The sequence below is a fragment of the Colletotrichum fioriniae genome, assembly GCF_027942845.1.
Source record: "Colletotrichum fioriniae strain IMI 355084 chromosome Unknown scaffold_1, whole genome shotgun sequence".
Lineage (NCBI taxonomy): Eukaryota > Fungi > Ascomycota > Sordariomycetes > Glomerellales > Glomerellaceae > Colletotrichum > Colletotrichum fioriniae.
Genome location: NW_027076837.1, coordinates 1,686,771 through 1,703,758, shown reverse-complemented (window position 1 = coordinate 1,703,758; position 16,988 = coordinate 1,686,771). Strand labels below are relative to the sequence as shown.

At 51.8% G+C, this 16,988-nt stretch overlaps 3 protein-coding genes across 3 annotated transcripts; 1 reads left to right on the top strand and 2 right to left on the bottom strand.

The window, feature by feature from the left end:
- Positions 1-311: 311 nt before the first annotated feature.
- On the top strand, positions 312-2,173 carry ZRC1 (Zinc resistance conferring protein; the record flags this gene model as incomplete). The annotated part of the gene is made up of 3 exons (XM_053193453.1): positions 312-437; positions 496-579; positions 638-2,173. 3 exons carry the CDS (start codon positions 312-314, stop codon positions 2,171-2,173), a joined length of 1,746 nt encoding a protein of 581 aa, XP_053049170.1.
- Positions 2,174-3,538: 1,365 nt separating this feature from the next.
- On the bottom strand, positions 3,539-8,269 carry taf2 (Transcription initiation factor TFIID subunit 2; the record flags this gene model as incomplete). The annotated part of the gene is made up of 1 exon (XM_065755944.1): positions 3,539-8,269. One exon carries the CDS (start codon positions 8,267-8,269, stop codon positions 3,539-3,541), a length of 4,731 nt encoding a protein of 1,576 aa, XP_065615184.1.
- A 963-nt stretch (positions 8,270-9,232) lies between these two features.
- Positions 9,233-11,046, bottom strand: N0V96_000451 (uncharacterized protein; the record flags this gene model as incomplete). The annotated part of the gene is made up of 2 exons (XM_065755943.1): positions 9,233-10,179; positions 10,353-11,046. The coding sequence occupies 2 exons, from the start codon at positions 11,044-11,046 to the stop codon at positions 9,233-9,235; spliced, it is 1,641 nt and encodes a 546-aa protein (XP_065615183.1).
- Positions 11,047-16,988: the final 5,942 nt, after the last annotated feature.

Here is a 16,988-nt window from a genome sequence, read left to right as displayed (position 1 = left end):
CTCTCCACTACCGCACCCTCCCCAAAAACTCAATCTTTTTTTACCCTCCCACTTCTGTGCAGCAGCACTCAAATATCATTCCGGCAACGCCCCTCCACCTTGCCTTTTTTTCCTTCTGTTCCCCTCCCCCTTGTCCCCCGATCCGCGCATCTTCAACCAACAACGGGCAACAGCAACAAGAGCGACCACAGCGACAACGACGTCTTTCTACCACAACCTGCCTACTGGGCCAACCCAAAACAGTCCGGGGCTCATAGAGCTCTTTTCTTCCTCTCCCTTCATCGTCCGCGGTCAATCGACGTTTGCCCATCATGGCGTGGTCAAAGTCGACGCGGATCAGCATCATGCTGGCCATCGATGTCGTCTTCTTCCTCGTCGAGTTGATTGTTGGCTTGGTTGTCAAGTCGCTGGCCCTGACTGCCGATGCCTTCCACATGGTGCGTCTGCCCCGATACCACCCTGCCGCCGCGTGCGACGTATCGCTAACTCAAGTAGCTCAACGACATCATTTCTCTCTGTGTCGGACTCTGGGCCGTCGCCGTCGCAAGAAAGGCTACCACCGACAAGTACTCCTACGGTGTAGGTCATTTCCCTTCCACTCGAATGTAGACAACGTTTAGCTGACTTGAGTGTGCAGTGGTTGCGAGCCGAGATTCTCGGCGCCTTCTTCAACGCCGTCTTCCTCATCGCCCTCTGCGTCTCCATCATCCTCGAGGCCATAACCCGATTCTTTGACCCTCCCGAAATCGAAAACCCTGTTCTCATTCTCGTTGTTGGTGCATTTGGCCTTGCCTCCAACCTCGTCGGCTTCTTTGTCCTCGGTGGCCACGGCCACTCCCACGGCGGTGGCCACGATCACGATCACGGCGACGGCGAGCACGACCACGGACACGATCACCCCCACTCTGCAGAACACGCCGCCGAGGAAGGCCGCGCCCACGTCTCGCACGCTACCGACAATGATGGTGGCAACGTTGGTGATGTTCTTCCCGAAGCCATCGTCGCTAGAGCCTCCGCCGGTGCCAACCCTGAGACGCCCCGTCGCATTCGCTTCGATGGGGAGTCCGACCCGTCGGGCCGAGCCCAGAGCCGCACATCGGCCGCTTCCAAGAGCCAGAACCGAAGAAATAGCTCGCGAAACCACTCGCGTCTCACTAGCATTGAGGACATCAGCATCTATCCTTCGAGCTTCCGCCAGGAAATTATTGACGCCAGTCGTTCTCAGCGTGATGGACAGGAATCGACCACGAGCGAAAGCGAGGTTGAGGAGACCGTTATTGAGGATGGCGAGCCTGATGAAGAGTCGCCTCTGCTTAAGTCTAAGGGCAACGACCACTCCTACATGATTGAGAACTCCCGCGGCCGATCCTCCCACAAGCATTCGAGACGCGAGTCCAGCCTTCACATCGACCACAATCACAACAAGGAGCGCAAGAAGGCCTCTGGCGGGCACGGCCACGACCACGGCGATATGGGAATGAACGCCATGGTTCTTCACGTTATTGGTGATGCTCTTGGCAACGTCGGTGTGATTGTCACCGCTCTTATCATCTGGCTGACCGATTGGCCTGGCCGTTTCTACGCCGATCCCGCCGTCTCTCTGTTCATTACTCTCATTATCCTCAAGTCCGCCATCCCTCTCACGAAGGCGACCTCCAAGGTCCTTCTGCAGGCTACCCCCGACAACATCGACCTTCAAGAAATTCGCGAGGACATTGAGAAATTGGAAGGTGTCATCAGCTGCCACCACGTTCATGTCTGGCAACTTTCCGACACCAAGATTGTTGCCTCTCTTCACGTCCATGTCAACTTCCCAATCTCCGCTGAGAACGGCGAGAAGTACATGAAGCTTGCAAAGTCGGCCCGCAGGTGTCTCCACGGCTTCGGCATCCACGCGGCCACTATCCAACCCGAATTCTGCGGTGACGACGAGCACCACAATGTCACCGAGCCCGAGCACATTGCCCAATACGATGGCACTGCCATTGCTGGCTCGCCAAAGCAGACTTGTTTGTTGCAGTGTGTAGACAACTGCGAAGCGGGTGGCTGCTGTACTGAGTCTACAGCCGCTGGAAGTCTGCGCAGCCAGTCTACCCACAGTCATGATGGCCACGGGCACGACCATGACCACGGCAATGGTCACAACCACGACGACCATGGACACTCTCATTGATTCGGTCCGCGACACAGCTCTCTCTAATACCAACTTATTTCAATAGAGCACGGCACATCTTGAATAGGGTCCATGGGGGTTTTCATTTTCTTCATCGCAAGGGTGAGGCTTTTTGCTTTCTTATCCTGCTACTTGGAACAACCAAAAAGACTGGCGTTTATGGGACTTGGGCAAGACAGAGGCCAGGGTGAAAGTTTTATCACGTACGTGAACCCGAGAAGGAAGGGGACAGCGACTTCAGATCCTGGTTTGGCAGAGGCAACTTGGCTACGGCTTACACAGGTGGGCGGTCCACGTTACCTCCCCTTTCCCTCTTTCATTTCCTTTTTCAGTCATTTTTTGAGCGGTTGTGTCTTCCTTTTGTAGAATATCCTATTAGCTCTAATATCATCAAAGACGGCGCGATCCAGTCAGGATGTGGGGCGTGTACAACCAACTGCAGCCATTGCAAACAAGAAATACAGATTTCACAGTAAATCTGTCTACCTAGTTTGCGTTTGTAAAGCACAGGAAAATTAAACTCGTGTGGATTCGCAGTTTTGCCGGGTAGCCTTCGGTCCTTTCGCATGTGACGATACCATGATACTGTCTACTTCCAAGGAAACCTACGCTCGGCTTCCACCTCACTAGCCACTCAGTATCTTCCCTTGCATATCATATCAGGATAGCGACCTCCTGGCTATGTACGTACGAAACCGCCACCAAACCCGTTTTCTGTCATGATCGTAGACATCAAAACATCCTACATTGTCGCATGGGTCGTGTCCAGCACTTAGGGATGAAAATGGGCGAGTGTGGGGGGAGAACGTCATGCCCAGCAGCGGCATTCATACCCTCAAAAAGTGTTCGCAGTCGCACATTCAGACTCGAGCGCGAATACGTCAAGAGGGGCCGATGGGCAAATGGCCAGGCATACTAGACTGAGGGAGGTATCATTACGACTTTGGAAGTTGACTATTTTCTCCTCCTCGTCCCTCTCTCTTCCCTTCCGAATGTGTTTCTTTTTTTTACTAATACACAAAAAGCACGGCACACTGGCTGGGGACGCTCGTCGCGATCCTCCCCTCGTGCTCCTCTTCTTTTTTGGCCCCTCGCTTTGGTTTGCCACGTTTCGCTTCCCCTAAGACCTGGTTGTGATGATAATGTATAATCCCGCCTGGCCTCCGCTGTCTCAAGTCCTGAAGGAACGCCTAAAATGTAATGTGAATTCACGCAACCCCGTTTCGGAAGCATGATAAGATAACTGTGAAGATGGAAGAATGGAAGGAATTTGCGAGTTGAGGGCACGATAGTAGACGTTGTGGCATTTACTGCCGGCGACTCATATCTCCGGCCTCATCTCATGAGTAAGCGACTTGACGCTGTTTATTTGGGCAGTGAACTGGAAGGCTTCTTGATGACAAGCTTTACCTTCTTGGGAGCAGGCTGGCCCTCAACGGGAGGCGGTGATGCTTGCGGCGGAGGCTTCGGCGGTAGGGATGCTGGAACTGGTGGAGGACTGGCCGCGGACGGTGCGCCAGGGAGAGGTTTGCGAGCCGGCTTTGCGTTAATGCTCTCAGATGGGGGAGGAGCTGGTGATCCGGCGGGAGAGGCACGAACACTCAACGGCGTACCGGGTCTGCGAATCTTTGACGGATCTCTGTAGGGCATCTGGCTTTTGACACCGGCCTTCTTCAGGATCCTCCTGAGATTGGGATGCCGGAACTTAAACATCCTGCGTTTCTTAACCACAGTGCCGTCAGGGCGAACAGTCAGTTTCGCTTTCTTGAGAGCTGGCGATGCCTCATCGGCCCCCGGAATCTTGTCGGGCCGAGGCCGCTTCTGCGATTTGCTGCTGCCGGGCTCAGGTGTGGGTTGAGGAGTAGAACGGCCATTTTGCTGCATCGACGATGACGATGACGCCGAGGACACCACAGATTTGGCGACACCTGCCTTGACGATACCGGGCTTCACACTCGGTGGCCTTGACCCGGGAAGCTTTGTAAATGACGGCTTTGGGGTAGACGCCTTGGCATTCGAGTGCGCGACAATGGAGTCTGCCTCCCGAGGAACAGGTGACGGTGCGGCGCTTGGGACGGGAGACTGCGCGGCAGAGACCGGCGATGGGCGAGGAGCCGCGGACGCGGGGCGTGGAAGGGAAACCGTAGGCTTGCTGGGTTTGGCAACACCACTCTTCATATTGACGATTAGTCGTTTGGGTTCGGGCGGCCGAGATGGTGCAACTACAGGAGCAGGCGCGGGTGCGGGTACCGGTGCTGGTAGTGGCGCCGGTGGTTCGGGCTCTTTGATCTTTTGCGGTATGCCCGTCTTGAAGAACGCCTTGAAGTTGATGATGTTCTGCGCGTTTGTTAGCAAAATGAATGACGAAATAGCCACTTTGAGTGAGGAGCTTACTCTGCCAGGTTGACGCTGGACAGGACGATTAACCCTCCATCGTTTAGGATATTTCATAGTAATCGTCCATCGGTCAGCAGCATCCACTATGGTGCCGCAAAGCTCCAGCAGCGTGATCTTCTCGGAACGCCCGATCAGATTAGAATTGATAGCCTTCCAGAAAGCTCGCTCCAGTGCCGCTTCTTGCTCTGAAAACTGTTCTTCCATCTCTGTCCTCAAAGCCTCGAGTGCGACGTTGATATCTTGCTTTCGAGCAAATTCTTTTCGCCTCTTCTGTGTCTCTGCTTCAGTATTGTCCACAATCATGAGCCCGCCATCAGGAACAGCAGGCGCGGCCTTGGCCTTTGACTGCTCCCCAAAGGCAAGGCTAGCCAGGCCTGTACAGAAGATCTTAACAAGCTTATCCCGCACGAACGGAGATCGGTCAGTGCTCATGACGGAAAGAATCAGGCGGAAGACAGGCAGATCCATCAAATAACCCAAATCCACCAGAGCCTCGAAAGCCTTGAGTCGAACCAAGTCGCAGGTGTCATCCTGCAAGTACTGGACAAAGGCCACAGCACTTTTGGGAATCACTCCGGCTTTCATAAGTTTGCGTCTGCATTCGAGCGCGGTGGTCGTCCAGATGTTCTGGTAAGAGTTGGCCCATTCGTCCATCCTACGGAAGCGATCAATCTCGACGATAGCCTCCTTAAGGAAACCTCTCTCTTCGGCTGACATGTCCACATCCATGGCATCGTCTGACTCCCGTCGCTTCTCTGGAATCAAGCTATGGGCGAGAGCCTCTAGAAGCTTGGCAACGTAGAAATGGTCCGAGTACGGGTTATTGGCATTGTTGTTGAACTGAACCTGATTCAGAAGGAACCGTCGTGCGGCTTCGGGACACCTACCGCTGGCATCGCGAATCTTTGCAATGGCCATAGGTAAGGCGCTCTGCACGGTGTACTGCTTCTTGTCGGAAAAGTCGTTTGGCCGAGGCATGGAGGTATCGGCGTAGCAAAACATCTCGGTGAAGGCTTTCAGCAGATGGGTCATACCAGCCATTGAGACCTTATCCGCGGCGTGGTGATATAGCATCTCTGCAGCCATTGTCCTGATGCCGTGGAAGTATCGCCGGTCGACAAGGGTTCTAGTAAGAAACGTCGAAACCAGTGGATGAGGCGGACTCTTCTTGAGATAAAGCATCGAATCCTGCTGCGCCACGACATCCCTATCTTGCTGGAGCTGGGACACATACATGTAGCTCTGGAGATTTGTCTTCATCTCGCAAGCCCATTCAAAGTCAGCGTCCATCCGAATCCACTCGTACGACTCTTGGTCCATGGCCTTTTCGATCTCGGGTTCCCATTCGGAAAAATCCCACTTCCTCATATCTTCGGGGTTGGTCAGAACGTCACCCAGACAATATAAGAGTGCGTCTTCGTTATTGTCAGGGTCGGCAGCAGACTGTGCGCTGAGCTTTTCCGTTGCTCTCCTCTTTCTCTTCAATCGCTTGTACTTGGTGTTGTAAGGAATCTCGAACTTAGCGGCCTTAGCAGCATCCTCGCGAATCTCCACTATGTGCTCGTAAGGTGTTCCATCAGCTTCGTGAATTCTGATGGTCATGGGGCCTGTAAAAAGACCGGCCTTTTCGTCTGTCTTGACACCGTGCGCCTTTTCCTTGATTGCGCGAAGAAACTCTGATTTCTTCAGGAGCTCAGCTTCAGTCATGGCTTTATCCTGAACTTGTCTTATAGTCATCTCGACGCAGAGTCGCTTTTTGTTGAAACGTTGGAAAACGTCGAACCTGGGGCAGCCCGAGCCATAAACCCATTGGTTCCAGAACGCCTCCAGTTTGTTCCTGGCATTCTTTTCGCAAACCCTCTGAAACGACTCCGTGTTGATAATCCATTCGCTCTGTCTATCTCCAATGTTGGCCTTGTAAAGAATTCGGGAAATGATGCGCGTGAGGTTGGTCTGGGCAGGTGCTTTCATCAACCGCTTGTCGAGAATGAAGAGCACCAAGGGCGCCTTGAGTGCCATGAACTCCATCTCGAAATCTCCAATGTGCAGGAGATGGCCAAGTTCGTGCAGTGACGGTCGCTTGATATCAACGGTCACCAGCTTGTCTGACATTGTCTTCATCCGGAATCTGTAGTCGTTGTTGCCGCATAGTTTCTTCAGGAAAAGGTCGGTCATGTAGTAGGCGATGCCGATGACGACCCAAAGATCTCTGCGTGTATTGGGGAAAAGGTTGATCCCGCTCCACTGCGAGGCCAAGCTGTACACCAATTGCCTTGTGACGTCTACCTCTAGGTCGATGATGTCCTCGGGGAACAGTAGGCGGGTGCTAACGAAGGAGAGTGACTGAAGGGCTACCGTATCCTCCACCATGTCATCGAGAAAGCACATCTTGTAGTTGTCAAATGGATATCGAGCAAATGTGAGAGTGAAGAAATCAGCAGCCGCGGCGAGCGCTGCACACGTGTTCTGGACCTCAGCAGCTCTCCCCGGAAGGCAGTAGCCGTGGATCTTGAGCGCACTTGCGCCGAGTTTCTCGTCGTTCTCTTCTGTGCGGAAATCTGAGAACAAGTCGACGTGCTCGAATGGACCGACTGCGAAACCAATCTTCTGCACAGCAACCCGCTTCTCCATCTCGAAAGTCATAATCTTCTTCTGCTCATCTTCAGGATCGACGATCTCGTCTGACAAAATGCCAGAGCACACGACTGTCATCTCCAGGAGCTTGTCTTCCTCGGTAAGGGCGAAGTCTCTGTCAGCCTTGGACTGGTTTGCCCCGCGATCGCGGTTGCCATTGGCATTGCCATTCCTGTGTTGGGTAGCCAGCGGTTGCCAAAGTGCGTCGCCCAGCGTCCTCGGACACTTGACGGCCATCGTCCACGTCGGAAGCGTGCCGGGGTCGTCGATGCAGGGGAAGATACAGGAAGCAGTGCCTGGCTCGATGGAATGTCGAGTATAGGCATGCGGATATCGAAGGTCTCCGGCATCAACGCCAACAAACTGAACGCCATCCCGCACGAGCTTGGTCTTGAAAGGTATCGTGACACGGTACTCCCTTGAGCTCGTCAGTTCGCTCTCGGGGAGCTCCGCAGAATTCGGCGTCACGCTCGAAACGCGAATCTTGAGTGTCGGCCGTTTGGCAATTCCCGCTCCAGGTACCGGTTCCTCCTTGACAGCTCCCTTGGTCTTCTTAAGGTCCCTCAGACTGACTCGCAAGGCACCATCAGCGGGCGTACAGCCTACCAGCTCTCTATTCTCGGCAGGCACGTCGCTCTTTCGGGTGTGCATAAGGGGACGCATCCGGATCTTCCTAAGGTCGTGATGCGAGGCGTTCCAGTCATAGTATTTCGGATAGTCCAGTAACTTATACGGATCCGTGTACGTCGCTGACACCTTTTTCGGTGGCCCCAGGGGGTTCTGGTCCTTGAGGGCGGTGACCGTAATGTTCTTAACGTCGATCTCGGACTGTCGCGCATCGATGGCGAACTCGTCAAGCTGGGCATTTCCAACCATGCCAAACGTGATGTGGGATTTTCCTTCGATTCGCTTCGCCCGAAAGTTGATCTCGAGCTCGACATCTTGTTTTAGGACGAAATACGGATAGGGCGGCTCGTCTCTCATAGGGGGGAGGTCGTCTTCGGAATCGCTGCCGATGACCTCGTCAACGGCGGGGGCGGCCGCAGCGGCCTCGATGGCGCTCATGGTGGGCTCAGTTTGCGCTCGAGAGTATGATGACGTCGCAGTTTGGCATCAAGCAAAAAGCTCGAGTCGCTCGGGCGAGCGGCCAGTCGTTTGTTTGATGAATGTGAGGCCCGGCGGATACGATCCAAAGAAGGTGCGCCGGCGCGAGATTCTCAGGTGCAGGATTGAACGAGGGCCACGATCATCCTGTCGCTGCGGTCGGCGTCGCGAAGTTGGGAAATCGGTTGTGAGAGGTCGCCAGAGGAAATTAAATGGAATAGGCAAAAGGCCGGCGGCAGCTGAGAATATTAATAATGCCGTTCTCCAGCGGTACGGCGGTACGACCAGCTGAGAAGTAGGAGGTTGAGAGAGGTTCTGCTGCGACCAAACACAAAATCTGAGGTCGGCAGCAGCTGGTGCAGTTCAGGCCTTCCAAGGTCAGCGCGTCCCACGGTTCGCCGCGACTGAGATGGAGCTGCCGGAGCCACCTTGGCTCTTGCGCCTGCCTGCCCGTTGGGCGGGTCACGACTCCCACTCACGTCGACCTCGGTTATGTAAGCAGACCAGCTGCCCAAGGTGCCAGTCCACCTGTTGCTTAAGCCACCAAGCTCCATCCCGAATCCGACCAGGTCCTTCAAAACAGAGCCGCAATATAATCGCCATTCCTTTTTCCCTCTTTCTAGAAGGAAACCACGATTTGTTGCACGACTCATAAGCGCCTGCTTCATAAAGTTTACTACCTCAGGCATCTTACCAAGGCATTTCACAACCACAAGGGCACAAGGGGAAGGCGACATCAGTTTTTTCCAGCATCAACAATAGGGGACAATTCGAACGCTTATTTTCGAGCCATGCTAACCCAACAGTCTACATATGATAATGTTACAACTAGACATCGCGCTACCCCGATGCAAGACAAGAAGCAGAAACGGCACACCAGGTATCGCACAAACACAGCCCAGCCCTACAGCCGAGTACCTCTCGTCAGGTTCGGCCACGGCGATCCCGGCGTCTTTTCCTCGCATGTACCCTCAGTGTCTCCTCATCACGCAACTCTTCAGGGAGATCGAAGTCGATCTCGGGTATCTCTGGTAACGGGTGTCCCCATGCCACCACCTTGCGGCCCGCACGCCTGTGCCGGTGCAAAGCGCTCTCACGCTCGTATCTCTTCTTGAAGAAGGATTTGAATTCCCTTGGTGGTTCAGGCTTTGGAGGAGGCCGTGGCTGTGGTGTCGCACGTGGACGTTTCTTGCTGTTCTTCGATCCTCTTGACCTTTCTGTGGCCTCTTCGCGAAGCTGTTTGGTCACAGAATCATCATCGTCGTCAGATCCTGGGGGATCACCGTCGCTGATATCGCCAGTCTCGTCATCCCCTTCGACATCGTCCTCGCTACTCTCAGCGTCAGCAGACGAGTCCTCGTCTTCGCTTGATGACTCTTCTGCTTCTGCTTTCTCGGCAAGAGCGCGGTCTTTCTCAGCCTTGCGGCGCTTCTCTTCTAAGCTCCACTGACGGAACTTATCGAGGATGGCTTGGCAGCCCTTGACAAAGTGCTGCCGTGCTGGCTCGAATTGCTTCTTTCGCGTCTCTGTTATACCACTAACACCCATGACTCGCAGCCAATCGTGACCCTGGAGACCGTCCAGGAGGCGTGCAATCTGGTCTTTCTCATGCTGAGCCCGTCCCCGCTCGGTATTGCGAATGGACTTTTCCAGCCTTTCCGCTCTTTTGTGAGACGATATAAAGGATGCATCGGGAAGAGGATCTTCTACAGGTTCTCGCTTGTGCGAAATGCCCAAGAAATCAAAATCTATCCGCTGGGCATCGACAAGCTCGTCAAATAGAGCATCGCCGTATCCGCGCACAGGAACATTGTGTCCAGCAGTCGAGTTTGCTGAGCCATCAAGTCCTGCACCGGGATCTGGCGTCGCGCCTAGATTTCGGTGCCACGGGACTAGATGGTGGCGTGTGGGGTTCGAGTCAAAAATGACTATCGGGGTATCGAAGGTGAAAAGCTCTGAAGGGGTAGTTGTCAGTAAGTGTACAGGGATGTGTTTGCTCAACCTTTGAGAGCAGAAGACAACTTCAAGGGAACTGGGGGCGTACGCTGTTCTTTAGGTTCATTGCCGATGACCTCGTCATACTCGGGGAAATACGCAGACAGCTCGCTCTTGAAGCGAGTGGCCTCTTGAGAGCGCAGTTTGCGGCCCCCCTCCTTTGTGTGGGTATCGACCTCGCGGGGCTGTAGGCGATCCAACTCGTGTTTAATCCCATTAATGACCTTTTCCTGATGCTTGGTCAACTGGGCAGCATTTTTGTTCGCAGCAGCAACGGCTGGATTCGGAGGATGCACCGTCGCGACGTGTTGCGGCGCGGGTTTCGGCGTGGGTTTTGCTAGGGGTGCGACCGCCTGAGGCTTCGTGGCCGTCGTCGTGGTCGTGGTCGTGGTCGGATGCGGAGTCGGGGTGACGTTTGTCGTGGGTGTCGCGTTGGCGACAGCAGGCTTGCTCGATAACAAAGCAGGACGAATGAGGATTTCGATGCTCGTCCGTGGTCGCTTGGGTTTCTGGTGTTCGAAATCGACAATATGATCGGTCTGGTCGAGCTGTCGCTTGGTGCGGCCGGACAGAGTGTGCTGGTAGCTGGAGATGTTTTGGGGGGTGGCAGCGGCGCGCGTCACTGTGTTCGTGTTGGCGGCGGCGAAGGCCTGGACAGGATGGTGAAGGGGATGGGGGTGAAGCTGCTGCTGGACGAGGCCTTCAGTGTTGGTCCTCCGGGTGGAGCGCGTAACGGAGGCCATTGGCGACGATTGAATAGCCATTCATCGTTTTCTGGTCGATTCTTCGCGAGAGCGATTGATGGTGACGATTGATGAATTTTTTTTTCCCGCTTGGTCTCCCTCGGTCGCAGAGTCACGGTCGGGTGTCGTCGTCGTCGATTGCGATGCGGGAAGGGCAGGCAGGCAGCGGGTGGTCTTCTGGCCCAGATTTGGGGGGTGTGGCACGGGTGGTTTGCTCCAAAGGTGCTTTCCGCTATCTGGTCGCCCCCTTCTGCACTGTCTTTTACTGGGCGCATCTCACGCTGACAAGTGCCTGCCCAGTGTTTGCGTCCACCACGGGAATGCCTGCCTCTGCTGAATGCGGTGGGCAGCCGCTGAGGCCACTGTGCGTGGGCTCCCTATCGGCGGCTCCGAAGGAGGGGGAAACAGGAGTCTTTAGTGGAGGTACATCTAAATTCAGCTAAACCTCGAGCGAAATATATGTACCGTTCCTCCTCCTCCTCCCTCACGCATTTTGAGGTGACAGAAATCCTGACATCAGCTAGCTCCTCGACTCTTTTCCCACTTTCCTGCCAGAAGGCACCCCTGATTATAACTAGACGTTAATGCATTGGATTGAACGAAACCCAATAACTAGAAAGACAGGTGCCACTAGTCTATCTACCAGTACATCGGCAGCAGCATATTGTTCAATGAACAGATTCCTCCTTGTGATTTAAGCAAACTCGTCGCAATTACATCATGGTGCAGAGTCGCATTTTTCGCCGTTCGTAAACAAAATGTACATTAAAACGACTTTTGACATTCGAGACAACTCATAGCAGGCCAAATTGCTATTCCACCAATTGGACGGCAAATCTAGGACGTGAAAGGGGTCTATGACCAACATGGATTTTCTTCGATTGGTGGAATAGCTTCAATTGAGGCTCTTTCGTTGTTTATTCACGATAAACCGCAGACACACAACGGACTGAATATATTCCAACCAGTAGACTTCTGAGGAAAGACTATCGTCTAAATAAACCAGTGATCAAACAAAGCTTCATCTCGAGAAGCTCGCGTAACACGCCAATATTCGTGCAACATCTCAAACACATTCTCATATGATTCGTCAACAGATGAGAATGTTCGGCGTCGCCATCACCATTCTCTGAAGCCTTCCGCAGGGTTTGGCGCCTTGTGACGTTCAAAAATAGTATCTCAACGCCACACGAAACTCCTTGTTTCCGTGAACAATCAAACGTAGGAAAATGTAACGACTCTTTCAATAATGTAGCATAAACCCAAGAAGCACCTTGGGTTTCCCTGTGTTGTGTTCGCATCACGTCTAGTATCTGTTGATTCATGCTCCTTCTCGTTATAATTAAAAGTGAAAAAACTGAATAGAAAACCTAATTGGCTTCGACAACATTGTCATGTACTGCCCATTCCAACAGGACCATCACTCCACTTACAACAACCAAACTTCTCGTCTTGGGCCATCTTGCGGCAGCAACAGCACTTCGAAAAACAACGTTCCTCTGCTAGTCAAAAGGGGCAAAGCCGCAAACTACTCAGCATCGTCTTGAATCGATACTCTACACACTTTCCATTATATGAATACATGGGAAACGCCACCGGAATTCCGTTCAGCAATTTAAGCTCCTACGCGTAGTGCTCATTCGTTGGTCCTGTTGTCGCATGTACCGTTGATTCGGCCTTGTAAATCATCATGTTCCCAATATTATGCTTTTGCGCCACGGATGTATGCAAGAGTTAGACAACCATGTGTGCTTTGGCTGACTACTGTGATAAGGAGCATGACCTGGATGGTCAAATCGATCAGCAAGTGTCCCAGAAGCAACCTTATTTGTCATTCAATGCAAGAGGGTAATCATTTACTGATACCTGAGCAAATTCCGCTTGTACTGTTCTATGTCATGAACAACTTTTTCTGGGCCTTAGACAGCAACAAAACCTGTTTATCGGCTCCGTCTTGTCAATTTCAGCATCTCAATGTACAACCACCCAGACTCACTTTGAGCAATTCAGCTCAAAAATGAAGCTCCGTTCGAGAACCATGTACTCGCTCGACAATGTCAACAATCACCTTCCTCGCTGGAAAGCCTTGCCTGTGGAGATTCGACAAGCGATTCTGGAGCAAGTTGAAATCGGAAATAAAAGACACGATTTCTCGGACTGGGCAAGCGTCACAAGGGAATGGCAAGCCTTCTTCGCACCACGAATCTTCCAGCATCTGAAGCTTCGATACCCTGGTCCCGACATTGATGATTTAAGCTCTTTTGTTCACGGATATCGAACGGATCTCGTCAAGGAGATATCACTGCACGTCAGCCTTGATAAATACGATAATGTGGACAAGTTCGACGAACTGGAAACCCGAAACACGATCAAACCGAACAACAAGATCTTCAGTCAAGCGCTAAAAAGGCTTTTCATCTCTCTTTAACATGATCTACGCTTAAAAGTGGCGTTAGTTTAAGGTTGAGCGCCAGCTCTCCGAGTGGTTTAGGCCACCCTTGGACGCTTCGCGCTGAGGCTTCAACACGATCGGAGACGTGTATGCTCCTCAAAATCGAAACGGCGTCTCCTTGGCAACTTATTGAACGTCAGCTCCAGCTCTCTCAAGCTTGCTCAGGTTCCCATCGTCAGAAAGCTTTTCGTAAACTGACATTGCTACAGAAGTATGTCGAAGGCGTTGCTTGCGAAAGTTCTCGGTAGTTTTTGCCGTCTCAAGACTGTCAGCTACGGGCCATGGCACACGATTACTCAAAACGAACAGTCCCCCCCGCGACAAGGGAATGATCATGCTACTCGACCGTGCAGCCAAAATTACTACGATAAGTTCAGTACATGTTTGGGAAGCGCAGTCTCCGCTCAATGGAAACCCGCGTTTTCTCCGGATTTGTAGTAACGACCTCGTCTCTTCAGCGGTGAATGCAAGCTATCGTCTCCGATTTCTCACTCTGTGTCATGCTGTTGATGCTACAGACTTTTCCCGACATTCATCAAGGGATATACCGGAGAATTCTTCTGAGCTATCAGATAGTCTTCGGACCTGGCCAGCCCTTACATATCTAGCCCTCACGACATGTATTGGAGACCTGGTATCCGGGCCGTCAGCTCTGGATCGCCTGCTTCTTCAACCAAGCAGGGCTGCTCTGCGCATGCCTTTACTAAAGAAAATGGAGATTTGGGGCCCAGGCGCCCGTGAGATATTCGTCCTTAGATACCACGTTCGGAAAGGCCCGCCATTTCTTACCGTGATAGCGACATGGAAGCTCACGTTGAGTAAGGAGGCTTTGAGGTCGTGGGAACAAGTGGCAGCTAGCTGTACAGAACGCGGATAAACCTGCGACGTGAGGCTGGTGGGATCGGGAACTACGACATCGGACTCACCATATGCACTTTGTCGCAAGTTAGCATTGTTTCCTCAACTGAGGGAATGGTAATCATATTTGAAGTTGTAGAGATAGGTGTACAAGCGAACCACTAGCTTGGTAATATGGATCACTGAGAAAGTATAAAGTATGACTGCATGCAGTTTGGACTCATGTTGACATTAGTTGGCAACTAGGGCCCATATTCGGCTTTTCCTTTCTGACGCGCTCTCGCACTTCAAAAAGGACTTTCAGACAAGTAACCAAATTGATCTAGGCTTGCTACCTTGAAGTTGAAGCGGTGGGCGAGGCGAACCGGCTCGCAAACCACAACTCGACCGCTGCGTCTAGGAACGGAGCTGAGCACTGCAATACTGTGCCGGGTATACACAGCACTTCCTTGAATATGTCTGTGAGACCATGGCCTCCCCCAACCCTTCAAATCAGCAGGTTTATCGGCCTACGCTTAATCCTACTTTTGAACGAGTGTATCATATCGCATCTAGTGCGGAATGGAGTAGTATACCTGTCTCCGTTTTCGATACCGTAGATCCCTTTTAGATTTTTGATTAGGTACAGAATTTAGATTTACTACGGGATTGTTAAGAATAATCGTGGAGTGATATGTGATTCGTTACTACCTCAAAGGCCAATAGACTAACGCCATTCCGCACTCTACGGGATACATAGACCCTTTATCAAGGTAAAGGGCAATTCCAAGTCCCAGAACAAGGAAAATCTTTCAGCTGGTCTGATGCTTTTCAACTAGACACGAAGACCGTGAGGAAGGTTTGGAACCCCTTTCCTGAAACGAGCATGAATAGAATCACCAAAGAGTGTTAAACGATTCTCACGCTGTCTTTTAATAAAATATCATGAGTCGCTAAAGATCTCAGCCCTTAGTCATGCAAGGTGTGTCTAAGACGAACAGCAGCTGAAGCAAGTGACACCCCTTATTATTCCAAGGTCATTGATCAACGTTCCATTTCGACAAGCCAATATAACCCATACCCTGTCGGCGAGGTGCTCCTCGATAACGGATTCACTCTTAAGCAGCAGAATCATGAGCCGTAGAGTCGCCGGCATCGTCTTCGGCCTCTCCTTCGACGTCCGCATTTTAAAGGGCATCGGTTGTCTATTTAACGGGGGTTAGCAGAAGCGCAGAAGTCCACCGTTCACGTTCACGTTCACGACTTTGTATTACGAACGTATTCGTAGTCTAACATGGTGCGACGTGAAGAGCATGACAGTTGGTGACATGAATATCTTGAAGTTTACTACTACTCGGCAAGCATGAGATTACACCTAGCTTGACCTTGGCTCGATTGAGGCCGCCGTAGTGCCGCGTCGGAATAGAACATCGCATTTACCAACGGTCTAATGTATCAAGATGGTGCTCACGAACCATTCTTTCAAATAGGCAGCCATAAAGACGTTCACCTCCCTCTAGTAATGTACGCAGTCACGTGAGAACTCTACCACTAATCAGTCCAATGTCCTTACTAATAAAAGGCATTCCAAGTGCTAGAGAAATGTCTTCACCAACGCAAGATGACGATGGCCGCGGATGACTGCACCCACGAGTCATCTGTAGAAAGTGGTTGAGTGGCTGTAGTGAAGGTAGTAGCCATCTCGAACTAGTTCCAACTCACTCAATCTGGCAATCCCATCTAAAGTGACAACAATAAAGAAGAATTGACAAAAGACCTTTAGTTACGGACCTCTTCGTTCGTCATAGGCCGTGGCTGACGTATTCGCATCTTGATACGATACTACTACGAAAACATGGACGCTAGGAGAGCTGTGCTTGATTTACACTGATTAAAAACAGAAGAAAGCAAAATATGTCTCTCGAGCCATTTGTCCACACGTCTCACGTTAGCATGATCCGTGATTCGCTCTGCACGTCCGCACAGTACATCGAATTAAAATGGGACGATTTTATGTGACAATGAACAAGTCCTTCAAGGCTTCATGTAATTATACCCAAAGTAGCGGGTAGGGCTGTGACTAGTAGAGCACTCTCTGTTCTTCCGATCCTAGCTCCCTTGACCAAATTGTCTTTGTTTAACAATGCCATTTTAGTTTCCACTGAAATTATACTAGGGACAATCCGCCAGTGATGTCTAGCCGGCCACGAGAGATGTGGCTGTGAGTTATGTCAGACGTGTGCTTAGCATAAATTGAGAACCATCACTGGCCTTGAATAAAACAGGAAGAGGGACAAGTGATCAAAGGCTCCCAATACCTGCCCCAATCCCCGTTTCATTGGAGAAGACTGCTTGACTGATAACAAATGGAAATGTCACAGCCTAGGAGAAGAACGATAGCGAGCAAGTCTGTCTGCTTCGTACCAGGGCTACCTATCTGTCGCCCACACCCTGCTAGACGCTGTACAACCCGGGGAGCCACATCCCATAATCATCAGGACTTCGGCTCTCCTTGATCACCTGTAAACATAACCTGTCGAAGAGAAAATCAATACGTAATGATGAAGTTGAAGTTGTTATTATGCAACGGACTGCTCGCGTCCCTGTAGTAGAAAAGTTCCTATAACTCAATCGAGCCATGCCAGTTTCCATG